This window comes from Eumetopias jubatus, unplaced genomic scaffold, assembly GCF_037043125.1.
Source record: "Eumetopias jubatus isolate StellerSeaLion01/CBP00866 unplaced genomic scaffold, mEumJub1_p1.0 scaffold_16, whole genome shotgun sequence".
Lineage (NCBI taxonomy): Eukaryota > Metazoa > Chordata > Mammalia > Carnivora > Otariidae > Eumetopias > Eumetopias jubatus.
In genome coordinates, this window is record NW_028274822.1 from 18,844,392 (window position 1) to 18,868,966 (window position 24,575).

Here is a 24,575-nt window from a genome sequence, read left to right on the forward strand (position 1 = left end):
ATATTATTTTTACCATTATTATGCCATTATACACCATAAATTCTACCTTTTAAAATGTAATTATATTTATTTTCTGAAGGAGTTGCCAATGTTTAGGTATCCACCAAGAAATATGAAGATATTTATAATTCTTCAATACATTAGTTTTCCTTTTCAATATTTGTGCTCATATTAATATCTCTGCTTTACTCTGAATAGTTCCACCTGCATAATCATCACCAGCACACAAAAATTACCTTAAAATTACATTAATAAAGTTTTTAGCACTTTTAACAATATGTCAATAAAAGTATTCAATCCAACAACTCAGTGTGACCACCTTCCACTGTTCCTGAATATTTCCTCACATTGCTTTTCCATTGAATTTACCTTATAATTTTTCACTTCATGCCTTGAAAATGTTAAATTGCTTTCTTTAATTACACTTACATATTTAAGGGTCTTAGAGACTGAGACAGTCAAATCTGCAGACTGAATATAATCAAAGTTCTTTTTAAAGAACTCAAAAGTGCCCTTTTCCCCTCTCTGCACCCCACCCAGTCAGCTGTCTCCACTTGTTGCCCAAACCCACACCCAAACCTTGGGTTACACAAGTTCAAGAATTCAAGTCCTCCGTCACAAAGGGCCCCCTTTCTTAGAGGGCACTGACTTATGACTCCAAGTGGCTACTGGTCCTGCCCTTCCATTTTCTGCTATCTCACTTAGAAAGGTGAAAGGCACTATCTATCTGACCCAGTGACTTTGAATCTGCCTGCTTGGCTTCAACTTATTTACCCCGATTTCACCTGTATCCTTACAAGAAATAAACATCAAATTTATACCTCTGATGTAACTATGAAATATCTTTTTTACCTTCTCGTGAAAATAAATGGGTTAGTAGATACTGACCCCATTTTTCCAACTGGAAATACTGAAAGAATATGTTTATCTCCTAGCAGTAAACTACGAGAACATACATGCTACATATACGTCTTTGTTTAACAAAGATGCTGGCTTGCTTTTTAAGTCTATATCATAGAACATTAGAGAAACCTAACCTTCAATGTCCACAATTAAGCAAGAAAGTTGTGCCTAGCCAACCATTTATGCCTAAGAAAAGCAGTAAGTAGGGTCCCAAACTTCCCCCTTGATCATCTGGGGTCATGCTGCCAAAGGCTTTGCAAGGGTAATAGTCATACCCTTCTGTAATCTGCCCATATATTTCCATTAGAAATGACACAGTTGGGGTCACTCAGACAAGGAAAAATGCCAATGTTCAGGCAGTGAGCAGGCCAAGCACAATACTCAAGAGTATGATTTCTAGGGAATTAGTTGCTGATATACTGAAAGCTGCCTCATGCAATAAAAAGATGCACAGTCAGACTGAGAAAGGGAACGCATCCCTAATTTGGGCAGATTCTAAAACCATCTGGCCATAGTTGGGAAACAAGGAAATAAAAAGCAGTTACTGACATAGGAACAAAGTATCTATAATAAAGTCATTCCAAAGCTGGAAATGAATGAATGCATTCCCCAGAGTCAGACCTTTATCACCCAAATGAGAATGTAGGTAACTGCAAATAGAAATAATAAAACGGGGTGCCTCGGTGGCTCACTCTGTAAGCATCTACCTTTGACTCATATCATGATCCCAGGGTTTTGGGGTCAAGTCCCAAGTCAAGCTCCCTGCTCAGTGAGGAGTCTTCTTCTTCCTCTCCCTCTGCCCATCCCCCCCCCCCCGCTCGTGCACACTCTCTCAAATAAATAAAATATTGAAATAATAATAATTTAGTAATACAATAATGACTTAATGAGTTCCTGTATTAGGCTGGGCATTACCTCCAAACTTTAAACTAACACTTTACAGAAAGTAAAGTGCTAGAGCTTGCTAGAGTTCCACAGTGACTTCTAAAGTCACCCCAAAATGTGGACACAGACCCAGGTCTGTTTGGTTCTAAAGGTCCTGCTCTCCCTGATATGAACAACCAGGAGTTCACTGTTGTAGGCTTCACATGCCAAAAGCAGAAAGTTTTCTCCAGCTCCTTTTGAAAGTCTTCACCAATGTCTAAGAAAAAACACTGATTATGACTAACAAAAAAATTATTGTACATTAACTGGCATTTTTTGTTATTTTTAGTATACATTCTTCCTTTCTAATCTTGTATCATTCCATTTTCATTCCACTTTACTTTTTTGTCCAAACTGTCCTTGGAAGAGTATCATGAATAGTTTACTTTTCAGGACAGTTTCATATTTTATTATCTTGTTTCTTCCAAATACCCTTCCTAAGTAGGATAAAATAAGTGCCAAAATGGCCTCGCATACAACTAGCTTGTAGCACATACAAAACCATTACTCTGATCTCTTGGTCATTTTTTTCAAAGTAATGTACAAATGTCACCTTCCTGCCAGTTTTTGCCATAGACAGATCCAGCAGGTACTAATAACAACAGCAGGTACTAATAACAACAACTTAAGGGCTACAGACTCCTCCACCGAACATACGCTAAGTACATCTGCAAACAGAACTTGTTCACATACCATATGATTTTATACACACCCATAAAGCTAATATATTCAAATGCCATAGATATCACCCTTTTTGAAAGTATTCCAAAACCACAGCTGCCATACTAAATGCCTGTTCTAGAACCTCCCTGAGGGACTCGTACTTAGGGCAGTCCTGAAAAGGTTCAGTCCTGAAAAGCTTCATAACATTTACTCTGCTGCTTTATACCTGCTGTTTGCTAGTCTGACTCCCTCATTAGATAAAATTCTACCAGATAGGGACTGTATCTTGTCAACTACCAAATGCCTGGTTTGTTGTTTTTGTTTAAGATTTTATTTATTTTGACAGAGAGAGACACAGCGAGAGAGGGAACACAAGCAGGGGGAGTGGAGAGGGAGAAGCAGGCTTCCTGATGAGCAGGGAGCCCGATGCGGAGCTCGATCCCAGGACCCTGGGACCAGGACCTGAGCCGAAGGCAGATGCCTAACAACTGAGCTACCCAGGCACCCTCCAGTTGCCTAGTTCTTGAAGGTACGTGGAATATGGCAGGCACTCAGATATTTGCTGAATGAATGACTATTCAAAAATACAATGCATCTAATTAGTCAACTTAAAGAGTCATTATTATTTTCTAACAATTTCTGCCATCCTAAAATAAATTTTAACTCACTTTAAAATTGCTTTAAGTTACTCAAGAAAAATTAGTCTTTATGTCATACTGGGTCTCTTCAGCTCACGATAAAAAGTCAAATTAATCAACCACTTCATTCACAAAGTTTAGCACCAAATGACTTCTATTATTAAAACTAAACTTCGTGCCCAATATAATTCCAAGGATATGACTTCAGAGCTAAAAAAGCCTTTCCAAGATAGAAAAATGTCTAAATTTCTAAAGTGTTTGGCACAATATAAGCATAGCCTGAAGAGAGGGATGCAATCTTTCTCATTACTATCAAAGGGACCACACAGACAGTCTCTTGGTATTATTACTGATTTTTTTAAATTTTTTATTGTTATGTTAATAACCATATATTACATCATTAGTTTTTGATGCGGTATTATTACTGATTTTCTCAGCTTCCTACACAAGACACAGGGCGTACTATGATATCTGAATACATAAACACTATTCATAGCAGGAAAAATTATTTATCTTGAATAAAATATGATAGCAGTAAAAATTTGGAAAACATGAAATTATAAAGAATAAAATATAAGCCAATCAGAATGAACAGCCAATACAGTATTGATATATTAATGCATTTGTGCTTTCAAAATGAAAACTGGTGCTATTCACTTATACATACTCTGTATACAGCGACTTAAAAGCTTGAATATTAGCAAGGCTTAAAAGAGTATAAGGATGATGGAGAATTATGAGGGTAAATAGGTGGTAAAAACCTATCCCTAAGCTTTTAAAGGATAATTTAGCAATACCTACTCAAAAGACTTTAAAAATCAATATGCCCTTTCATACAGAAATTCCACATCTACAAATTTATCTTAAGAAATCATTTCAGATGTGCAAAAATATTTAGGTATACTAATTTGTATTTTCACTGTTGATAAGAGAAAAAAATTTTAAAGCAACATTCTAAATTTCTTTTTTTTTTTTTTTAAAGATTTATTTATCTGACAAAGAGACACAGCGAGAGAGGAAACACAAGCAGGGGGAGTGGGAGAGGGAGAAGCAGGCTTCCCGCCGAGCAGGGAGCCTGATGTGGGGCTCCACGCCAGGACCCCGGGATCATGACCTGAGCTGAAGGCAGACGCTTAACGACTGAGCCACCCAGGGGCCCCAACATTCTAAAATTTCTGATAAAATTAAATTAATCAAATATCATTCTAAAATGATGTTGGAATACATTCCGTGACACAGAAAGATGACCAGAACATCTTTAGAAAATATCTGTGTTCTCTAAAGATAAACTCAAAATGGATGAAAGACCTAAATGTGAGACAGGAATCCATCAAAATCCTAGAGGAGAACACAGCAACCTTTTTGACCTCGGCCATAGCAACTTCTTGCAAAATGAAAAGCAAAAATGAACTACTAGAACTTGAAGATAAAAAGTTTCTGCACGGCAAAGGAAATAATCAACAAAACTAAAAGGCAACCTACAGAATGGGAGAAGATATTCACAAACGACATATCAGATAAAGGGCTAGTATCCAAGACCTATAAAGAACTTATCAAACTCAACACCCAAAAAACAAAGAATTCAGTCAAGAAATGGGCAGAAGACATGAACAGACATTTCTCCAAAGAACACATACAAATGGCCAATAGACACCTGAAACAATGTTCCACATCACTTGGCCTCAGGGAAATACAAATCAAAACCACAATGAGATACCACCTCACACCAGTCAGAATGCTAAAATTAACATGACTGGAACAACAAATGTTGGCGAGGAAGCAGAAAAAGGGGAACCCTCTTACACTGTTGGTGGGGATTCAAGCTGGTACAGCTACTCTGGAAAACGGTATGGAGGTTACTCAAGGATTTAAAAATAGAGCTTCCCTATGACCCAGCAATTGCACTACTAGGTATTTACCCCAAAGATACAAATGTAGTGATCCCAAGGGGCACCTGCATCCCAATGTTCATAGCAGCAATGTCCACAATAGCCAAACTGTGGAAAGAGCTGAGATGTCCATTGACAGATGAATGGATAAAAAGATGTGTGTATATATGCAATGGAATATTACTCAGCCACCAAAAAGGATGAATACTTACCATTTACATTAACATGGATGGAACTGGAAGGTATTATGGTGAGCGAAGTAAGTCAGAGAAAGACAATTACCATATGTTTTCACTCCTATGTGGAATATAAGAAACAATACAGAGGATCATAGGGGAAGAGAGGGAAAATAGAATAGGAAGTCATAAGAGAAGGAGAAAAACCATGAGACTCTTTTTTTTTTTTTCCGATGAGAGACTCTTAACTCCAGGAAACAAACTGAGGGTTGCCGGAGGGGAGGTAGAAGAAGGGATAGGTAATTGGGTGATGGGCATGAAGGAGGGCACATGATGTGATGAACACTGGGTGTTATACCCAACTGATAAATAACTGAACGCTACATCTGAAACTAATGATATACTATATGTTGGTTAATTGAATTTAAATTAAAAAATGTGTTCTCTATAACAATTATTTAAAAAAGTAAAAATTTCAGAAAGAGAGTGCTGAATACATAAAAACATGAAAATGGTCTCAAAGTCTAAGAGAATTAAATATTAAAGGAAAAAAGAAATGTTACAGAACATTATGTGCATTGTGATACATTTTAGAAAAATGTTAGTTCTGCTTCCTGGTTTTGCTTGATTTGTACCCACCAAAGTTTATTCTGCTTGGCTTCAGAGACCATATCATAATTATAAACACTGCTTTTTAAATGTAACACTCAAATTAGTAAAAAAGCCCAAATTCAAAAAGATGAGGTAAGAGCTAATTCAGGCAAAAACTTTAGGTACTTTTTTAAAAAGGACACTATATTAAAAAGAAACCCAATTTGCTAATTGTTCTTAATGGCTTTGAACATCAGCTATGCTAGCATACGTATAGCCACATCCACCATTCATGTTATCATATCTGTCTCCAAGAGCTGGGGCTTTAACACTGTCAAGTGAAGGCACACACAGGTTAGATACCTGGCATTCCGGTTTTCACACACCCATGCTGCCCCCTTCTGGATACTTTTGGAGATTATGTGATAATACAAGTTTAGTAAGATAAAATAAATGAAAAGTAATCATATTTTAAGTAATCTATTAAAGAAACTAGTCTATATGCTCACATAAAGAAATATATATATTACTGGTACTAAATTTATTTGGAAACATTTTCCAAAAATTCCATTTTGAATAAAGTTCTACTAGCAGAACACATCTGATAGTCCAGTCATCCATGCCAATGAGGGAAATAAATATAAATATTTATTAAAAGTAAATAAAACATAAAACTTAACAAAGTCGCTTTTTTGTTCCCTTCCATATGCATTCCCCCCACTCCCAAAGCAAAGCAGAATGTGAATGTGGTACTTCTCTTTCCAGTTCAATTTTAATAATTTTTCTACCTACGCATGCATCCATAAATACACAGTATGGACTTGTGTGTTTTTTAAACGTAAAGAGACGGTATCTTATTGTGTCACACACACAAAAGCTCCATGTCACAGGCTGTACTTCTAAGTGCAGCCACCTGTGGCACGTACAGGTCAACGAGGAAACGTGGATAGCTCCATGCAAAGACATCGGTACCATTCTACAGGTAAGAAATATTCCACTGGGTCACTAGAGTTAATTTTTAATTTCTGCATTTTCATGTCTGTCAATAATCTCTGTCTGGTTTATTAGAGAAAATGTTTTTTTAAAGCATTCCTGACATTTTAAAATTATTTTCTTAGTCTTTTTTTCAAAGTCTAGTTTCTTTCTCCAAAATTAAAATATGTGGAAATAAAAGAAAATGTTCCTGGATCTTGGAGAGTGGAATCCTTCATACTGGAAGCTATCGTAAAAAAAAAAAAAAAAAAAGAATGATGAATAAGAGGGGAAGCTGACATGGCGGTGAAGGGAAGAGGTCAGATCATCCTTGACTGGAACTACTAATCCTAATGCCAGAGACTTGGAGGCAATTTCCTGCTGCAGTGCTCCAGAAGCCTTAAGAAATCTGCCCTCCCTTTCAAGAGCGCTCTTCTGCAAACTGCCCGGGGATTTGGTTCAGGCTTTGGCCTCCCTAGCCTACAGTTCAGATTTTGTAAATTTACCAAAGCCTAACTCCGACAGCTACCCAAATTGTAGAAAGCATTCTATCTCTAACCATTCTACATTGCTTAAATTTCTCAGTTATTAGAATAAGATTTAGCTAAGGTGCTACATTTCTAAAGTATTAAAACTTCAGAAATTGAAAATCTCTGAAGGATTCCAAGATATTGCACACCAAGTTAAGGGAACCACACAGCTGGAGAACAGGGGAGAAGGGAGAATTGCTTTCCGCTAATAAGATTTAATACCTTTTGTATTTTGTATACCTATTTATAAAATAATTTTAAGACACAACAGTAAGCAATATTGTCAGTGCAGACGAAAAGTTAAAATTTAAAAACTCAAAATTTTAGCAAGCCTATTTTTAAAACAGATTTTCCTAAAAAGTATTCTATATGAATATTTAAAGTGGCAATCTAATATTTTAGTAATAATATAAGGGTTCCACTTTAAATTTGAATCCTATTAAAACTTCCCGAGAGTTTTAACTTCTGAATAGCAATACACAAAGTGAAAACCACTCTTTTAAAAACAATAAACACAACTTGGAATGACAAACAAAAACGGTATAGAATTGTACACTATGTTGTATAATTCAGATACTATTTAAGTCATTTTACTTCAGTTTCCTGAAGACATGTATGTGGAGTTGTGAAGGAGCATACCATCTGCCTTAGAGCTGCCTGCAGCATCCTTCTACCTACAGATAGGATCTCATTCCTTCTTCGCTGTCTCCCTAAGCTAAGGCACAAGGATTCGCTTAGTACTTAAAACCTATATGTTGGTAAACACAAAATGACTACAAAATAAAGGAAAAATCATCAATCTTATACATTCTTGATTATAATTTAAGTAAATTTTGAAACATAACTAACATACCTCTGTTTTAGTACACCTTTTCCTGAAAAAAAAATTGCAAGAAGGCAAAACTCAACTTTCTGATTCTACCTAAGAGAAAAACCAAAACTCTATTCTAATCCAAAAAGCAGATAACAAACTTTTCAATATTTATCTTTTTTTTTTTAAGATTTTTTGTTTATTTGACACAGAGAGAGCAAGCGAGAGAGAGAGAGAGAGAGACACAGAGCAAGCACAGCAGGGGGAATGGCAGGCAGGGGAGAAGCAGACTCCATGCTGAGCAAGGAGCCCGATGTGGGGCTCGATCCCAGGACCCCGCGATCATGACCTGAGCCAAAGGCAGCCGCTCAACCGACTGAGCCACCCAGGCGCCCCTCAATATTTATCTTTAATCACTATGTTTGTTAAATACTTATAATCTTCCAATGATCAGATCACAATTTTAAAAATAGTTTCTGCTAAAAGAAAATGACACTAGATCAATTTATGAAAGGGACAACCCGAGCACTGGACCCTTCATATGTCATTAACTCTAACCTCAGCAAGACAGTCATTTGCTAAACATTTAGCAAATATCAAATTCTTAGCTTTTTATTAATCACTTAGGCTCTCTGACCTTTCGACACATTAGTTGATGCCCCTAAAACCACCAGCTAAATGAAAAGGTTATTAACCAGGCAGTCACTACTTGTTAAATTATCACAAAGCTAAAAGCAAGTTTGTTTTAATTGGTATTTTTTTTTTGCAAGACAGTGAGAGAGAGCAAGTGAGCACAAGCGGGGGAAGGGGCAGAAGGAGAAGTAGACTCCCCGCTGAGCAGGGAGCCTGATGTGGGACTTGATCCCAGGACCCTGGGATCATGACCTGAGCCGAAGGTAGACGCTTAACCGACTGAGCCACCCATATTTTTGAATGTCAATTAAAAACAAGAGAATTTCTATCATTAAGTCTCTAAGTAAATTATAAGTCATACATTATTTTCCAAGTACCACACTTCCTTGTCTGTGTCTTTCTTCCTCCTATTAACCAGGCAACTAGCACCTGGGCCAGCCCCTTGTCTAGTCAGGAGCCCATTCCGTATGTAGCTGCACATGTTTACTAGGTCCATTAAAATCGTTTCTAAATGCAACTGATCAAAAAAAATTATTATATTATATATCCACTTTAAAGATTTTATTTATTTGACAGAAAGACTGCACAAGCAAGGGGAGTGGCAGGCAGAGGTAGAGGGAGAAGCAGACTTCCCACTTAGTGGGGAGCCTGATGTGCAGCTCGATCCCAGGACCCTGAGATTATGACCTGAGCCGAAGGCAGGCACTTAACCTACTGAGCCACCCAGGTGCCCCTCTACTTGAAGTTTTTAAAAAAGAAACCAAAGAATGCTCTCATACAAACATATAAACTAAAAAAAGTATATATTAATGTAGGTTCAAACAGAAAACATGATCTTATGTAAACCACTCCAAACTTTACTTTTAGTCATATTTATAATTTAAAATATATATTTCTCTAATATTTTACATAACAAAAATCTCTATATATTTCTCTAATATTTTATATAACAACAAAAATTCTCATGTTTCACTATAGGGCATAACTACTGTAAAATGAGGTTCAGGACAGGTTGTAACAGTGCTATAACTCACAAGTGCAATTATGATGGTATGTTTCACTAAAAGAGACATAAGATTGGTTGTTTAAATAAACATACAGCAACTGTTTACAGTGATGGAGATAAAAGACTAACAACCAATTTGAAAAGAAAGGAAAGGGCGGGAAGAAGAAAGAAGGAAGAGAATGATTAAGAACCTGAATTTGGGAGCACCCGAGTAGCTCAATTAGTTGAGCAGCCGCTCTGGATTTCGACTCTTGATTTCAGCTCAGGTCATGATCTCAGGGTCCTAGGATCCAGCCCCACATCCAGCTCCATGCTCAGTGGGAAGTCTGCTTGAGGATTCTCTCTTTCCCTCTCCCTCTGCCCCTCCCGCCACTCCAGCTCTCGCTCCCTCTAATAAATAAATAAATAAACAAATAAATAAATCTTTAGAAATAAAAAAAAAAATTTCAAGTCTGGCAGAAAAAAGAAAAAGACAACTGTCACTAGGACCTCCTACAACATCACCAATATCAAATCAAACAAAATCTAGCTCTGGCAGAACACAGCAGATAAAATACATTATCAGGAAGATTAAGTAACTAAGCAGGAAGACCAAGTAAATTTCTTGGGTTCTGAAATGAAACACCTTGTGAACACTGCATCAGATACACAAGTAAAATGCTTTTCCATTTCAGTAAGACCATAACTTGTAAAGCTGAAGGGATTTTGATAAACATGAAACCTGTGTATAAGACAACAGTGTGTGTGTGTGTTAGTACGCACATGCACACATATGCGAATGCTGGGAAACAGTGATTGTGCACACAAAGTTGGCTAATCACAAGAAAAAGTTCAAGATTAACAAACAGTAAAAGAAATTATGAAGAAAAAATTATGGGTCTGTTACTTAGCAGTCCTAAAGCCTCCTCAAGCCTCATATTCCTAAACTGGCTTTTTAATATCACTACACACCCATCGGTAAGAAAGCAATCTGCTTTCACAAAAGTATGTACAAAATTTTCCAAAATCATTATCAGTGACTGTTATACTTTCCCTTGTTACAGTGTTTATTTAAACAAACACTATTAAGAAGTATTGGTAAGTATTTTGCCTCTACCAAAGTATACATTCACTAACTTTTTGCTCAGATAAAGCTGAAAATAATGAGACTGCAGAATATCTTTGTGAATATTAAAACTACTTTAAAATGGAAAATTGAAACTTCAATAAACATATTCTAAACTGCTACTATGTTTCAGAGACAAGCCATACTATTTAGAAGTAACAGGAAAAAACAAGAATGTGCATCTTCTATTTCTGTGCTCAATAGTAAATAATTATAATTTTGCTTACATTATCTAGTTTTAAAATTGAAAGAGTTTTGTTAATTCTTTCGTCACATTTCCTTGAAGTTACTCTAGATTCTATTCCTGATAGCAATATAACTCATAGCTACCACAATAAAATAATCTTTATGGTGAACTTACACTACAGTTTTCAGGTGGAACTAGAAGCTGAGTAATCTCACCACCATGCACACAGAAGATATGTTTCATTTCTCCAGAAAATATGTCCCAAATTATGACTGAAAAATCCACGCCTCCAGATATCAGATATCTTTGGTCATAACGAGCTGAGACCTGATGAGGATATAGCAAACATGTGACTTTGTTCCGATGACCGCGGAGGGTTCTGTGAGGTGGCCAACCTGTGAATAAGGTTTTGGATTTAAAATGGGAAAATTAAAGTCTTACAAAGTTTCAACAAATAAAAGCAAACATGAATTGTCAGAATAGCTATAAATTTTATCATAGAAAAAACTTCTAATTTTATCTTCTAAAATACTCTGTCCAATACAGTAGCTACCGCTGACTCATATGTGCTGTAAAATACAGAGGAGGTTTCAGAGATTTAGCCCAAAAAAGTAATGTAACATACCTCATTTGTAATTTTTTATATTGACTGCAATTGATTTTATATTGTAAACCTGAAATTTTATTCAATTCTACAAGTTGAAAATAGTTTTGCTATATTGAGTTATATAAAACAGATTATTAAAATTGATTTCATCTGCTTCATTTTTACATTAATGTGAATATAGAAAATCACATACTGTTATATATACATATTTCTACTGGACAGTGTTGTTCTAAGACTGGCAGTATTACCGATAACATGGTAATTACTTAGTAAGCTATAGAGATAACTAATAATAAATGAAACTATTATATATCAAGAGGTAAAATCAGATACTTCTTACATATAATCATTACATGGTATATATTCCAATAATAGGTACTAAGTATTCCTTACCTGCACTGGCATTAAATTCTACCAACTCCTAGCACACTAACAACTAAGCTAATTCATTGTACTTGTTACAAACAAAGAGGGCAAATACTGTCAATGTCATGGTTACAGAGTTCTCAAAACATGTTAGACATTGGCAGATCTTCAGTATACCTCTTCGGAGCATGTGTTCCCCTTGCAGCAGCTGTACAATGGCTGTCTGTGTGGCAGGCACAATGATGATGCTTCCATCCTCACGGCCACAGACAAGTCGTCCATGTGCTGGTATGTACACACTTGCGGTTACTTTAAGAGGTTCGTTACTACTGGGAATCACACTCAGCTGATCTATAATTCCAGCAGGACAAGGATTCAGTTTATCAAATGCCTCTTGCAAACTAACAGAAGTTGTCATTTTCAGTTCTGTAGAGGTTTTGTTTTGTATTAAAAAAAAAAAATTGTCCATGTTAGAAAAAAATTAAACATTAAAATAAATGTACTTACGGTTGATTCAGTAATACATATCAAAGAACTGTCACAAACTATAATTCTAAGAAGAATACAATGACATATGTACATTATGAATTTATTATGCAGTGGTTAGTATTTAGGTTGCTAAATTAAAAGAATTAAGAAATTGCTGCACATGATTTATTACTATCTTCTTTACCTTCCTGTTTATCAGGTGTGTCTGATATGTTCCAAATATTCAATCTTCCTGAAGAATCACCTTGAATTAATAGTTTGTGGAGGTGTTCCTTGAATCCATAGAAAAACCGAGTAACAGGAGGACAAATTAGCAACTGCCAAAAGAAAAAAAAAACTGTTCAAATATTTTTAGTTGTCCTTTATTTATTTATTTTTAGATAATCCCTACACCCAACATGGGGCTTGAACTCATGATCCTGAGATCAAGAATCACATGTTCTACCAACTGAGCCAGCCTGGTGCCCCTTAGCTACCTTTTTAATCAAAATATTTTACATATTAACATTTTTCAGATAAGGATGTTAAGTACTCTGCCTCAGAACAGAGTAAAAAAAAGTGTTTATAGCATGAGTCTTCAACAATACTTTAATGTAATTTTATAGCATTAATTACATGTCAACTAATATTCAAGTCCAATAAAATACAAATATGCAAAGAAATGAAAACTACATTTATAGTCTTTCTCTAAAATTAGTATTTATATTCTTTCTCTCACCACAACAATGCAATTTATTTGTCTCCTATTAAATAATTAATACAAAGATATACCACCCTTTACCAAAAATAAAAGTCTCCACTTTAAAGGTCTAAAGGGGAGAACTAGCTAATCCTAGCTTTCTGCCCATTCCTGATCAGTCACTAGGAGTAGCAGCAAAATTAAACGACCAAGATTATACAAGTAGAAGACTCCATTTTTTTTAAGCAGTATATTTTCAACTAATAACATGACATTTTACTTGGTCACATTTACATAATCAATTTGAACCTAGCCTGATATGTTAACTATAAACCACTAGGAACAAAAACCATTCATCAGGCTCTTGTGTATACTTTCTTTTAAAACAAATTATTTTTCTGCTTTTATGCCTTCAGTGATATCACTTATTTGAAAATACTAAATAGGGGTGGGCTCAAAAAATTATAAAGTTTAGATTATCAATTCACAAATGCCTGAATATTAAAGCATAGAATCTTATCCTGAAAAGCAGAAAAAAATATATTTCAGTTTTGACAATTATAGTTAACAATCTAATTACTGTATCTGGTGTTAGTTGTTTCTAAAAAAATCACTAGCCTATAGAAACTATATATATTAAGCATAATCAATTATGTGATTTAACTTAAAGTCGGAAAATTACTTTATTGTTGTAACTGATAAATGGATGTTGTCATTCATGTTGTAAATGACATGTTGTAACTGATAAACAGTTTTCTAAAGTAGAGAAAAATTAATGTTGTAACTGATAAACAATATCCCTAACATGGAGAAGTTGCTACAGCAGCTATAATAACCAATATTCCATATTCCACAGTGTGAGTATCTCATACCATATAACACATGTATCTTAACTTAAAACATATTGGGGAGCTGGTATTTTAAAAAACATAGTATGTACTTTGTTTTGCTTTGTTTTATCTATGTTTTTTATACAAGTCATTATCCCTTAGTTTACCTGGAAGTGACTGTTTGGAGAAGGAGGTGTTCAAGTTAGGAGAATAAAGGACAGGTCATAGAGCATCTTAACTGTACAGAGATGCAGAAATTCTGTAAATTTAAAATATTAAAAAAAGAAATTCCCTTCCCCTCACCATTCCCTCACATAAAGATGGAACAAAAAGTTCAAAATGAAAAAGGTGTGCAAACCCAGAATATAAGTAAACTTTACTTCCAAAACCAAAGCTTTGTCCTTAATGCTCAAAAAATATAAGGATGAAAACCTAGTACTAAGTGCCATTGCATTTCAATTCTAAATTGATATTAAGTAGGTTTTTAGACGTCAGGGGCATCTAGGTGGCTCAGCTGATTAAGCATCTGCCTTCGGCTCCGGTCGTGATCTTGGAGTCCTGGGATCGAGCCCCATGTCAGGCTCCCTGCTCGGTGGGGAGCGTGCTTCTCCCTCTCCCTCTGCTCCCCTGCTCCTGCTCTCTCACTCACTGTCTCAAATAAATAAATAAAATCTTAAAAAAAAAAGAAATCATAATAAACTTTGGTTTTTATAGAGAAAAATTTCTTTTATTCTTTATTTCTAATGCCTGATAATTTAAAACGCTATATGATTTGGGGGATATACTGCAAGGCCTTATCCAAGTAATGACCTGTTACTGATGGGCAGTATTCCATGATTATCTTTGCCCTCCTAAAATTATACCTGTCACTTTGTTTACAATTGCATTACAGCATAAATTTATGCCATCAATATTTTACCAAAAAGTCATTTCCACTATGTAATCAGTATAAGATCATCTGTATTCTAGGAGAAATGTGAACACTAAAGCATACTATATGATTAAGATATGCAAATTTTAGAACTGTGCTTATAATTGACCATGTCAAAATGTTTTATGACATTTAACACTGCCCTGAATCTTTCAAATTCTTAGCTACCAAAAGACACTGATAAATGTAGTTGTGAAAAATTTTCAATGTCACTATCAATTATAAATGATACCTGAAGAATTTTACCTCTTTATCTGTTCGATCCAAGAGGCTATGTTGTACAGGAGGAATTAAATTTTCAACTGCTTTCCCCACATCACTGCGGAATGAATCACTAGCTGGAAGGCAACTGAAAATGAGAAAAATATAACATTCAATTAAAATACTGGCATTAAATATTTTATCATACCATATGAGGAGGATTTTTTGGACAATGGACAAAATACGGATTTTCAAATTACAGTTAATTTAATGTAGGCATTAAATTGTCATTAAAATACCCTACTTCAAATAAGGACCCACCTAATTTTTGTACTTAGAAGTTAAACTGGAATTATAAATCTAACTTAAGAAGTTTTGAAGTTTTTTACCTAAAATCATTTATACTTTAAACATTTTCATACATTCAAGTTATACCCTGAATTCAGACTCTTTTGCTTTGATTAAAGTCCTAACTTATTATTGATTGAATACCTGGCAGGTAGTTTGTAAATATAACTTTGCCCATTTTCAGTCCAAATGATTACTTTATCTGCTGATACAAAGTCACCTCCAGTCCACGTCTGTCCATTTTCACTAGGACCTGAACACAGCAAGGAATAGTCTCCAGCATCAAAAACCTACAAGGAACAAGAAATTCGCAATCTAATCCATGTTGGTGTCATTTAAGTAAGATACAGTGACATTTAAACTAAAAACACAGGACACCTGGGTGGCTCAGTCAGTTATGTGTCTGCCTTTGGCTCAGGTCATGATCCCAGGGTCCTGGGATCGAATCCTGCATCGGGCTCCCTGCTCCACGGGGAGCCTGCTTCTCTCTCTGCCCCCTGCTCGTGCTCTCTCTCACTCTCTCTCTCTAATAAATAAAATCTTAAAAAAAAAAAAAGACTAAAAACAAAACAAAACTTCTGGAAATATATTTACCAAGCTCAGGCCTTTAAAATTCACTACGTCAAGTTAAAGACATTGTGTCAGAGAGCCCTAGGGCTCCGTCACCTTCACCAGGGAAAACACAACTAGGTCCCCAGCTGTGTGCCTCTCAGCAGTCAGGCATATGACAAGTGGAGCAGGCGTGCTGCCTTACATAGGGACAGGGAATCCTTAGCCTTTTTTATCTAAAGGGAGGAATGTGCCATCAAAGAATTCCAAGTCGTAGGGAACCAGCCTCTAGAATGCATGGTTATGACTCCTGTTTTATTTCTATGTTCAGTAACAATATTTCTAACAAACTCAGACATCAGAATATCTCTTTATCAATATGGGAATGACCTTACTTTATTTCATTCAGGGACTGAAGTACCGTAAATAGAAAGTTAAAAGACTCAGTTTTATTATTTAATAATTCTCACGTATAAAAGTCCCCCACACAACCCTCCAAAAGTCAAGTCCCTAAAATTTCATCAGCAACACAGGCTATCTGGAGCTTTGTACCTGTAAGGCACATCAATGTTTACAAAGTCCCTTCACATCATTATCTCACATGAGCCTTAGAAGGACTGCAGGATTAACTGCTATCCCATTTTACAGATGGCAAACTGACATAAATAAGGGTTACATCACCAGCTCAAGGTCCCATGTCCAGTAAGTGCTAAAGCTAGGACTAAAAACCCTGATCTCATAATTCCTAGAAGAATTTTTCTACCACTCTTAATAACTGGTAAAAGTACATTCTACAATGCTAAAAAATTCAATTGGGTCAGAATTTTTATTTTAGTTTTCTTTAAATAAAAAGCAATCAAACTGCTTATACAAGAGCCTTTTCAAAATTAAAACAAATCCTAGCCAAATTTACCATGATTTGCTATATTTATCATTTATTACATTAACACTACAAGAATAGCCAAGACAAGTCTAAGAAAGAATGGAGACCACCCTCCAGCCTTATTATCTATGAAAACAAATTATAAAGCTTACAGAAAATAAAACAATACAGTACTGATGCATAAACAGAAAAATCAACAAGTCCAGAAACAGATTCCAGTAATTACAGGAATAGAATATATTATAAAGGCACAACAATAGAAAAGTGAATTATTCAACAAATGGCATCAGGAACCGGGGGTCCACGTGGAATAAAGATAAAATTGGATCTACACCTTGCAATTTATACAAAATAAATTCCAGATTAAATATTCGAAGGTATATAAAGTAAAATTATACAAATATTAGGAATCTCAGCTTGTGATGGGCCCTTTAGATCATCTACCAAACTGTTAGAACCCATAAAAGATGATAATCTAACCACTTAAAATAGAAAACTTCTTTTTGGCAATAAGTATTTGGAAAACTCATTCTATTCAGTCAGTACTACTATCTTAGTGTTGTTTTACTATGCATTTCTCTGGGGCGCCTGGGTGGCGTAAGAATTCCAAAGGGTTAAAATATTCTTGCACCAAGCTCTTCCTTATAATTATCTTTGAAGTCTGATAAACCAACACCCTGAAGGGTAAAAATATAGCTTCTTACTTAGTAGTTATCTTACCCTCCAATACTTGGAGCACACAACCAAAAGTGACCTTTGTGTGAATGCACAAAAAGAAATGCTTTGGCAATTCTGACAATAAATCGGTTTGGATTCCTCCTCAAATATTGGCTCAGTATCCTGAAAAGAGAAAGATACGTAAAACATTAGGAATGGTTTGGTTGTTGATTAAAATTATCATACAGCGATAAAAATAAAGAAAATGGAAGAAAGACATCACTTGATATATTCATCATTTTAGCCTCTCATGTGAGAACCAAGGTAATAAAAAGCAGCAAAACTACACTCCAAACACATCCGGGCACAATGTCTTTGCTACAAAGCTACTCAAGAATGAAATACTGAGAAGAATCAGAGTGTCAACATTCTGGCAATAACAGATGATAAAAGTTTGAGTCAATCCTCAATTCTCTATGTCCTTCTAGGTTTAAAAAAAAAAAAGATCAATTCCTCCAGGTCCTCCCCCAAATACAGTGTGTAAAAATTGACTAGCTGAAGAGATTAGCATCAATATTTAAAATACTGATCTGCCATTCCTTATTGACAGAATTACAAGGAATTCAAGCCCAAAGAACAGAGAACTAAAATTGGCTTTATATACTTTTTGTGTTTGCTTTATTTTCTTCCCTCAAGTAAACTATCTTTTAACTTTAATAGAGGCAACTGAGGAAAATCCCAGCTCTTCTGTGTTTCTCTACTTTATATCCTCTACAGTATGTTTCTCTATTTCATATCCTTGACAGAGCAGATGCCTGCCATCAAAAGTGAAAAACAATACACTTACAGAGACAGCATACTAGGGGATGTTCTAATACTATGTCAATAAGGCTCTCGAAAAAGAATAGCTTTCTCCTGGCCCTTTAGGAAAAAAAGGGAGGGGGCCTATCATCGCTAAAATTGAAGACTCTGTAAGAACAGAACATTTGTCTCACCTGCATGCCACTTATTTCAGAGGTAACAATCCACACCTTCAAGATGCCCGTCACTGAGAGTGCAACCACAGTGTCCTCTAAGTCGAGAGGGACCAAGAAGCCAAGGTTACAAACATAATACACTTTCTTTCTAAATAGTAACATGGTTTGCATTAATGAAATTAAGTAATAATTATTCTCAATTGGCATAAAAGCATAATTCTATATTTCATGAAATAACAAAAGCCAGATTTTGAAACATAATAGACCACAAATTTGAAATTCAAGGAAAAGTTGTTTGCAGCTACTTGAATGTTTTTATTTCTAATCAACCGATTTTTAATAATTTCAAATGTTCCTGATCACCATGATTACTTGATGATTTAACAAAGAATTTTTATTCTTCAAAATTCACAACTTTTAATTATTTATCATGGGTGAGCACACTCACTTTATTTCTTGAAGACACTCATTTCCCCAATGTCCCACCTACTTTGCCTGCCTTTTAGACATTTTATGGTACATTACACCCTCTATAGACTGTGATCAAGAGAAGACATGATCTAAAAAGGAAATGCATAGGCTGCAGGTAAGGAAGCAGTCACAGTGCCATGGTAACATACAAGAAACTCTGAGAGCAGAGACACTGGGAGCAGTCTCATGCGGGCTCCAGAGTGAGGGAGATATATGTGGAAATCTCATTCTCTTCACTAACTAACCGATGAACTGTGAATAACTTAACTAACTTGTCTTAAATTCAACTTGCTTATCTGTAAGCAAATACAAATGAGTAACAATGGTACCTAGCTTAATGGGTTGCTATGAGAATCAAGACACAGCACAGGGGGCGTCTAGGTGGCTCAGTGGTTGGGCAACTGCCTTTGCCTCAGGTCATGGTCCCGGAGTCCCGGGATCGAGTCCCACATCAGGCTCCCTGCTCGGCGGGAGTCTGCTTCTCCCTCTGACCCTCTCCCTTCTCATGCTCTCTCTCACTCTCTCTCTCAAATAAATAAAATCTTAAGAAAAAAACAAACAAAAAACAGGTATAGCACTCAGCATGTCAATCAAGATGGGTTATTACTATTATTAAAAAGAACCGTTTGCTGTCCTTAAATAAAACCCTTGTCGTATTACAGAGTTCTCCAGACAACGTAAGGCACTGGAACGCAGAGATTACAAGTCATGAGCCTGTATGCAGACACTAACAACTGCTCACAAATCTGTCAATTTATAGTAAAAGTGGAACATACCAATATAGCTAAAATTCTCAAATATCCAAAGACTAGAATACGGTAAATGCAGATTAAAAATTACATATGCTTGCAAGATTATAAACTGATAACATTTAGAATTGCATGCACAGCATAGAAGTTTTCATCAGTGACATTCTATCCTATTCTGATAAGAGTACATGTGTATCTCATATGGAAATACTGTAAAAATTCAAAATGTACAAACTGCTTATCAAAAATATAGTCCTTTTTTAAAGAAAACATTGACTATAACAAAGATTACAGGTGAACATGCTAATAATGAGTTCCCCATTGCCTGGAAAATGAAGTGGAATCTCTTTTTCACTGCTATGCTCTTGAATAAAGCAGTAATTCTCTAATAGGCATTAAAAAGCCTCTATTTAAGAAGGTCCCAGATTAAAGAAGTCTGTTCAATTTTATTTCACTGAACATCTCCCAAATATATTTGACCACAGAACCCTCCTTTTTCACTAATACCTATTAACAAACTTCAGAATCAATACTCAGCAGATGAGCCCTTGGAAAGTGCTGCAAACCCATCCACTGTTTCCACAACCACTGCTGGACCTCAGACCTGCACCACTCTCGGTTGGGGTATTAAAATCATCTCCCATCTAAACCATTCTCAACAATGCCACCAAAGTGATGCTTAAAACCAAGTCCCAGGGTGCCTGGGTGGCTCAGTTGGTTGAGGGTCTGCCTTCGGCTCAGGTCATAATCCCAGGGTTCTCGGATGGAGCCCCTGCATCAGGCTCCCTGCTCAGCAGGGAGCCTGCTTCTCCCTCTCCCTCTACTCATACCGCGCCCCCCCACCGGCCATGGTCGCTCTCTCTCTCTCACAAATAAATAAAATCTTTAAAAGAATAAAATAAAACATAAGTCCCTTCAAGGTTTCTTACCAGAGACCATCCAACATCTATAGCAAGGGCCAGAAAGCCACAACTCATGGATCAAATCCAGCCCACTGGCAGTTTTTTATAAATAACGTTTTATTAGAACACAGACAGGCTCATTCACTTCCATACTATGTGCTTTTGTGCTACATTGGCAGAACGTAGTAGTTGAAACACAGATCACGTGGACTGCAAAACCTAGAATATTTAGTATGTGGTCCCTTATAGTACAAGTCTACCAACCCCTGATCTACAGGACGAAACTCAAATTCCCTAGCTAGCACACAAGGCCCTTCTTGATCTGCCCCCCACCAACTTAGCCAACCACAGATGCCCCCATTACTTCCCTCAAACTTCTTACCTATGTTTTATGCTTATGAAATATACCATATATGATACAGAACTCTACAAACTATCCATCATGTCAGGGTGCCAAAGTCCCTAAAGGGCACCACACACTGACCTTGTGTTCGGTGGGATCGGATAATACTCATGGAGCTAATCCAGTCTGGAGAGATCTTTGATACTAAGGAGTATAACACCTCAAGGCTGGTGGCATCCACAACGAGGATTTCAGGATAGTGGCCATGGCATAAAAGCCTTCCTTCTCTCTGATTTCCAACAGAAAACTGGTAAAACTAAAAGGAAAAAGAGTTTTAAATGCTCTCCTTTACTTCTGAGACTTGATTCGCAAGCACTCATCAAGCTTATTATGGAACTCAATTTCTCCAGTAATATTTCCAGACAGGTACTATATGGTACCTATTATAGGTGTCTATGTATATATACACACATCCATCAAATTACATTAATATTTCAAAATATCTAACAAAAATTATTCTTTTCCTAACATCCTCCCTTTTGAATTATTTTGGAGAAGTCACAGTAATTCTTCATTTTTAATCCTCCTATAGCATCTAAAACAGGATTGTTGAATGAATTCATAAAACACCTCAATAATACCAGCTTCACAAATCAAAGCAAAAGGAATCTTTCCACAAAGCAAAGCAAAAATATGAATTTTAGATGAATGGGAATAGGTGGGTATAGGCTTATAATTACTAGTTATGACCAAATAAAATTTAGAAGATGACTGCTGTTCAAACATGTTATAAGCAGCAAATTCTGATTAACCTAAGTGTGTTATTTCAGACTAAAGTATGAGACAACTATGTAAATCATCCTCATAATGCATATTTATACTTTGTGGAAGAAAAAGAGAGGAAGAACCAACACAATCATGATCTACATGTTACTCATCCCAAGAATAACTCAAAAGGAAAAGATGGGTTTCCATCATCCAAAGAGCAGAGGAAGAATAACCATCAAAACAAGACTAACAACTTCTCAACTGACCTGTCTCCCGCTAGCTTAAAAAAAAAAAGTGACTCTCCAGGTGGAATGATTCTCCTAGAGGATTACTAGAAGGTGAAGACATCTAACAACCAGACTACTAGTTCCCAAAGGATTGGACCTTACACGAATCACGTGATGGCAAGCTAGACTGAGCACAAAGGGCAATGCTGCAACCACTCCACAACTGGGGAAATAACTAAGGAACCTTGGTCCAGTCTGCTCCCACACTAATCAGTCCTGTTCTAAGGCTCAACATTGCGTGTGAAGGAATACAATCTTCTCTCAACTATGGGGTACCCTGATAAGAAGGATTACAACTTCTTAAACATAAATACTGATCACCGAGCACATTAACTAAGGGCAAGGTAGCACCCAAGAGGGGGGTCTAATAAAACACAGACAACCACACAGGGCATCTCTAGATCTTAGAAGGTTGATCCAAAAAACAGGACACACAACCTGGAGGTTCCAGGGACTGCCAGGCACTCTCATATGATAACGTGACCATAGACAACCCTGACCCATCTAAGGAGAAGAGGGTCGAGGAGGAGAAGATGTGTGCAGAGAAGCAAACTCTGTCAGTATCCACCCGACACCAGCCCAGAGAGACACGTGCACTGCAGTCAGTGAAGAACTCTCTCCTGGGGGCAGGGATATTTTACTGGCCTTGACTGATAAATGCCTCCCACCTTTTGCTTTAAAGTTATGCTCCCAAATAATCTTCTGACCACTAAATTTAGCTCCCCAGACATTTTCATACTAGCAAAAAAAGTATCCTGAACGGAGAAACAATTTTTCCAAATATTAAAAAGGGATCTCCCCTGTGATAATTTAATAAGTTGGCATCTCCTTGTGATTTCAGTAAGTGCCAGTGTCACCAAGGTTTACCATTTCTGCTTATACAAACAACTTGCTCTTGGACCTGAGAGAGTGAAGATCACACAGGAAACAACTGTCCCACACTAGTGAGAACCTGTCAAAGAGCATCTACTTAGAGACAGCTGCCAAGTTAAATGCAGGACCTATTACAGGATCTGAGAAAGAACGGGCACTAAAAATATATTGAATAAACAAAGAGAATTTTTCCTAAAATGTAAACCAAAAGTTTCTAAATCATGGAACTATAGAACAGTCAAAATGTTTATATCCAATGAGTTCAAGACACTAAATAAATTATCTATAAAGTCACTAATTATATTATCATTTATTATCCATTTTCTCTCTATAAACCTTGATGATTCATCATATGATAAAAAATAAGTAACATATGCCCCATACACTCTAACAACACTGAAGAAGCAATTTTTAAAAGGCCTTTGTGAGGGTAAGAAACAGTAAAAAAAAAAAAAAAAAAGACTTTATTACACAAACCACCATCTCACCCTGAAACATTTTCCATTGCTTTTCTAATTTGTGTTGGCACAAGTTTTCTTTCTCAATAAACGACTGTATTTGTTTGAGGGAGGCAGTATGATGTAACTGAAAGAATAGAAAGATGAACCTGATTTGGGATCCTGGCGCCAGGAATGACTCACTGTGAGACTGGGACAAGTCATTTAATCACTCTGGGTCTCAGCTTCCTTCTGTGTAAAATAGTATACTTCTATCTCATTTGTAATGATGTGGGGAGGACTAAATGAAACACCATAAAAGAAATGCCTATATAATATGTGCTCAGTAAAAGTTAGTTCTCTTCTCTTCCCTCTCCTGCCCCATTGAGAACATAAATCATATTTTCAATGGACTTGTGATTTTCCCAATATTCAACAGAGTAAATGATGCATAAACTGAAGCACAAAAAAACTTGACAATTATGAAATAAGAAAGAATACCAGGAATATACGTCAGAAACTATAAATTCGTATGTAAATTCTTGTATAAGGCAGAAATATGAAATAGTCATTTCTTCAACAGTTAGAAAGTCAAAAAAATGTACCCAAGGACCAACTGCAAAGTAATAAACAGGACATGATCTGTAAAGTGGGTCAATTTTTGTCAAGCTTGAATGGAATCATAAAGGCTTTAGCATGAGAGAATTCATTATTTAGGATCTAGAGGAATGACCCAACTTGTAAAGGGGCTCTCACTTGGGTAATCAGGATGGCCAGAAAGAGTAGAAGTGGCAGTGGTAACTGGCTTAGCCTCCACCTTTCCCCATTAGTCCCCTCTACTTAATACAGCCCCCACTATACCATCTGATGAGGAATACTTTTACTATCCCAACTGAGTAACAGGACAAGAAGACTACATCTCCACCCATTTTTCATACAAAAATTTAGGCTCAATGTTTAAAAAACACTTAATTGTAACCTGTAATAAGTTGTGCTGACTTGAACCGTTACGGAAATAGATACTAACCTGTATACCTGTATGTGTGCAGGCTAATTTTGTAAACTCAATACATCTGCCATCATTCACGTCCCAGAGACACATCTCTCTATAAAACAAAAGTAATAGCTAACTTTAAATCTGATATTTAAAAGTACTGTCAAACTCTGTCACGGTGCTTTAAAATTAATCTTTCATTAAAA

General features: G+C 36.2%; 1 protein-coding gene across 4 annotated transcripts in view; it reads right to left on the reverse strand.

Moving 5' to 3' along the window:
* Window positions 1–24,575, reverse strand: part of WDR7 (WD repeat domain 7) — a 364,436-nt gene that overhangs the window by 298,279 nt on the left and 41,582 nt on the right. For 3 of the 4 annotated variants that reach the window (XM_028102886.2, XM_028102884.2, XM_088019630.1), the window contains 9 exons: window positions 24,403–24,481; window positions 21,152–21,326; window positions 18,564–18,640; window positions 17,632–17,751; window positions 15,624–15,769; window positions 15,177–15,279; window positions 12,675–12,807; window positions 12,179–12,427; window positions 11,203–11,423 (listed from right to left, as the gene is read on the reverse strand). In XM_028102886.2, the coding sequence (XP_027958687.1) occupies window positions 11,203–11,423; window positions 12,179–12,427; window positions 12,675–12,807; window positions 15,177–15,279; window positions 15,624–15,769; window positions 17,632–17,751; window positions 18,564–18,640; window positions 21,152–21,326; window positions 24,403–24,481 (1,303 nt within the window). The remainder of the gene's footprint in view (window positions 1–11,202; window positions 11,424–12,178; window positions 12,428–12,674; window positions 12,808–15,176; window positions 15,280–15,623; window positions 15,770–17,631; window positions 17,752–18,563; window positions 18,641–21,151; window positions 21,327–24,402; window positions 24,482–24,575) is intronic. The other variant, XM_028102888.2, reaches the window with a different exon arrangement.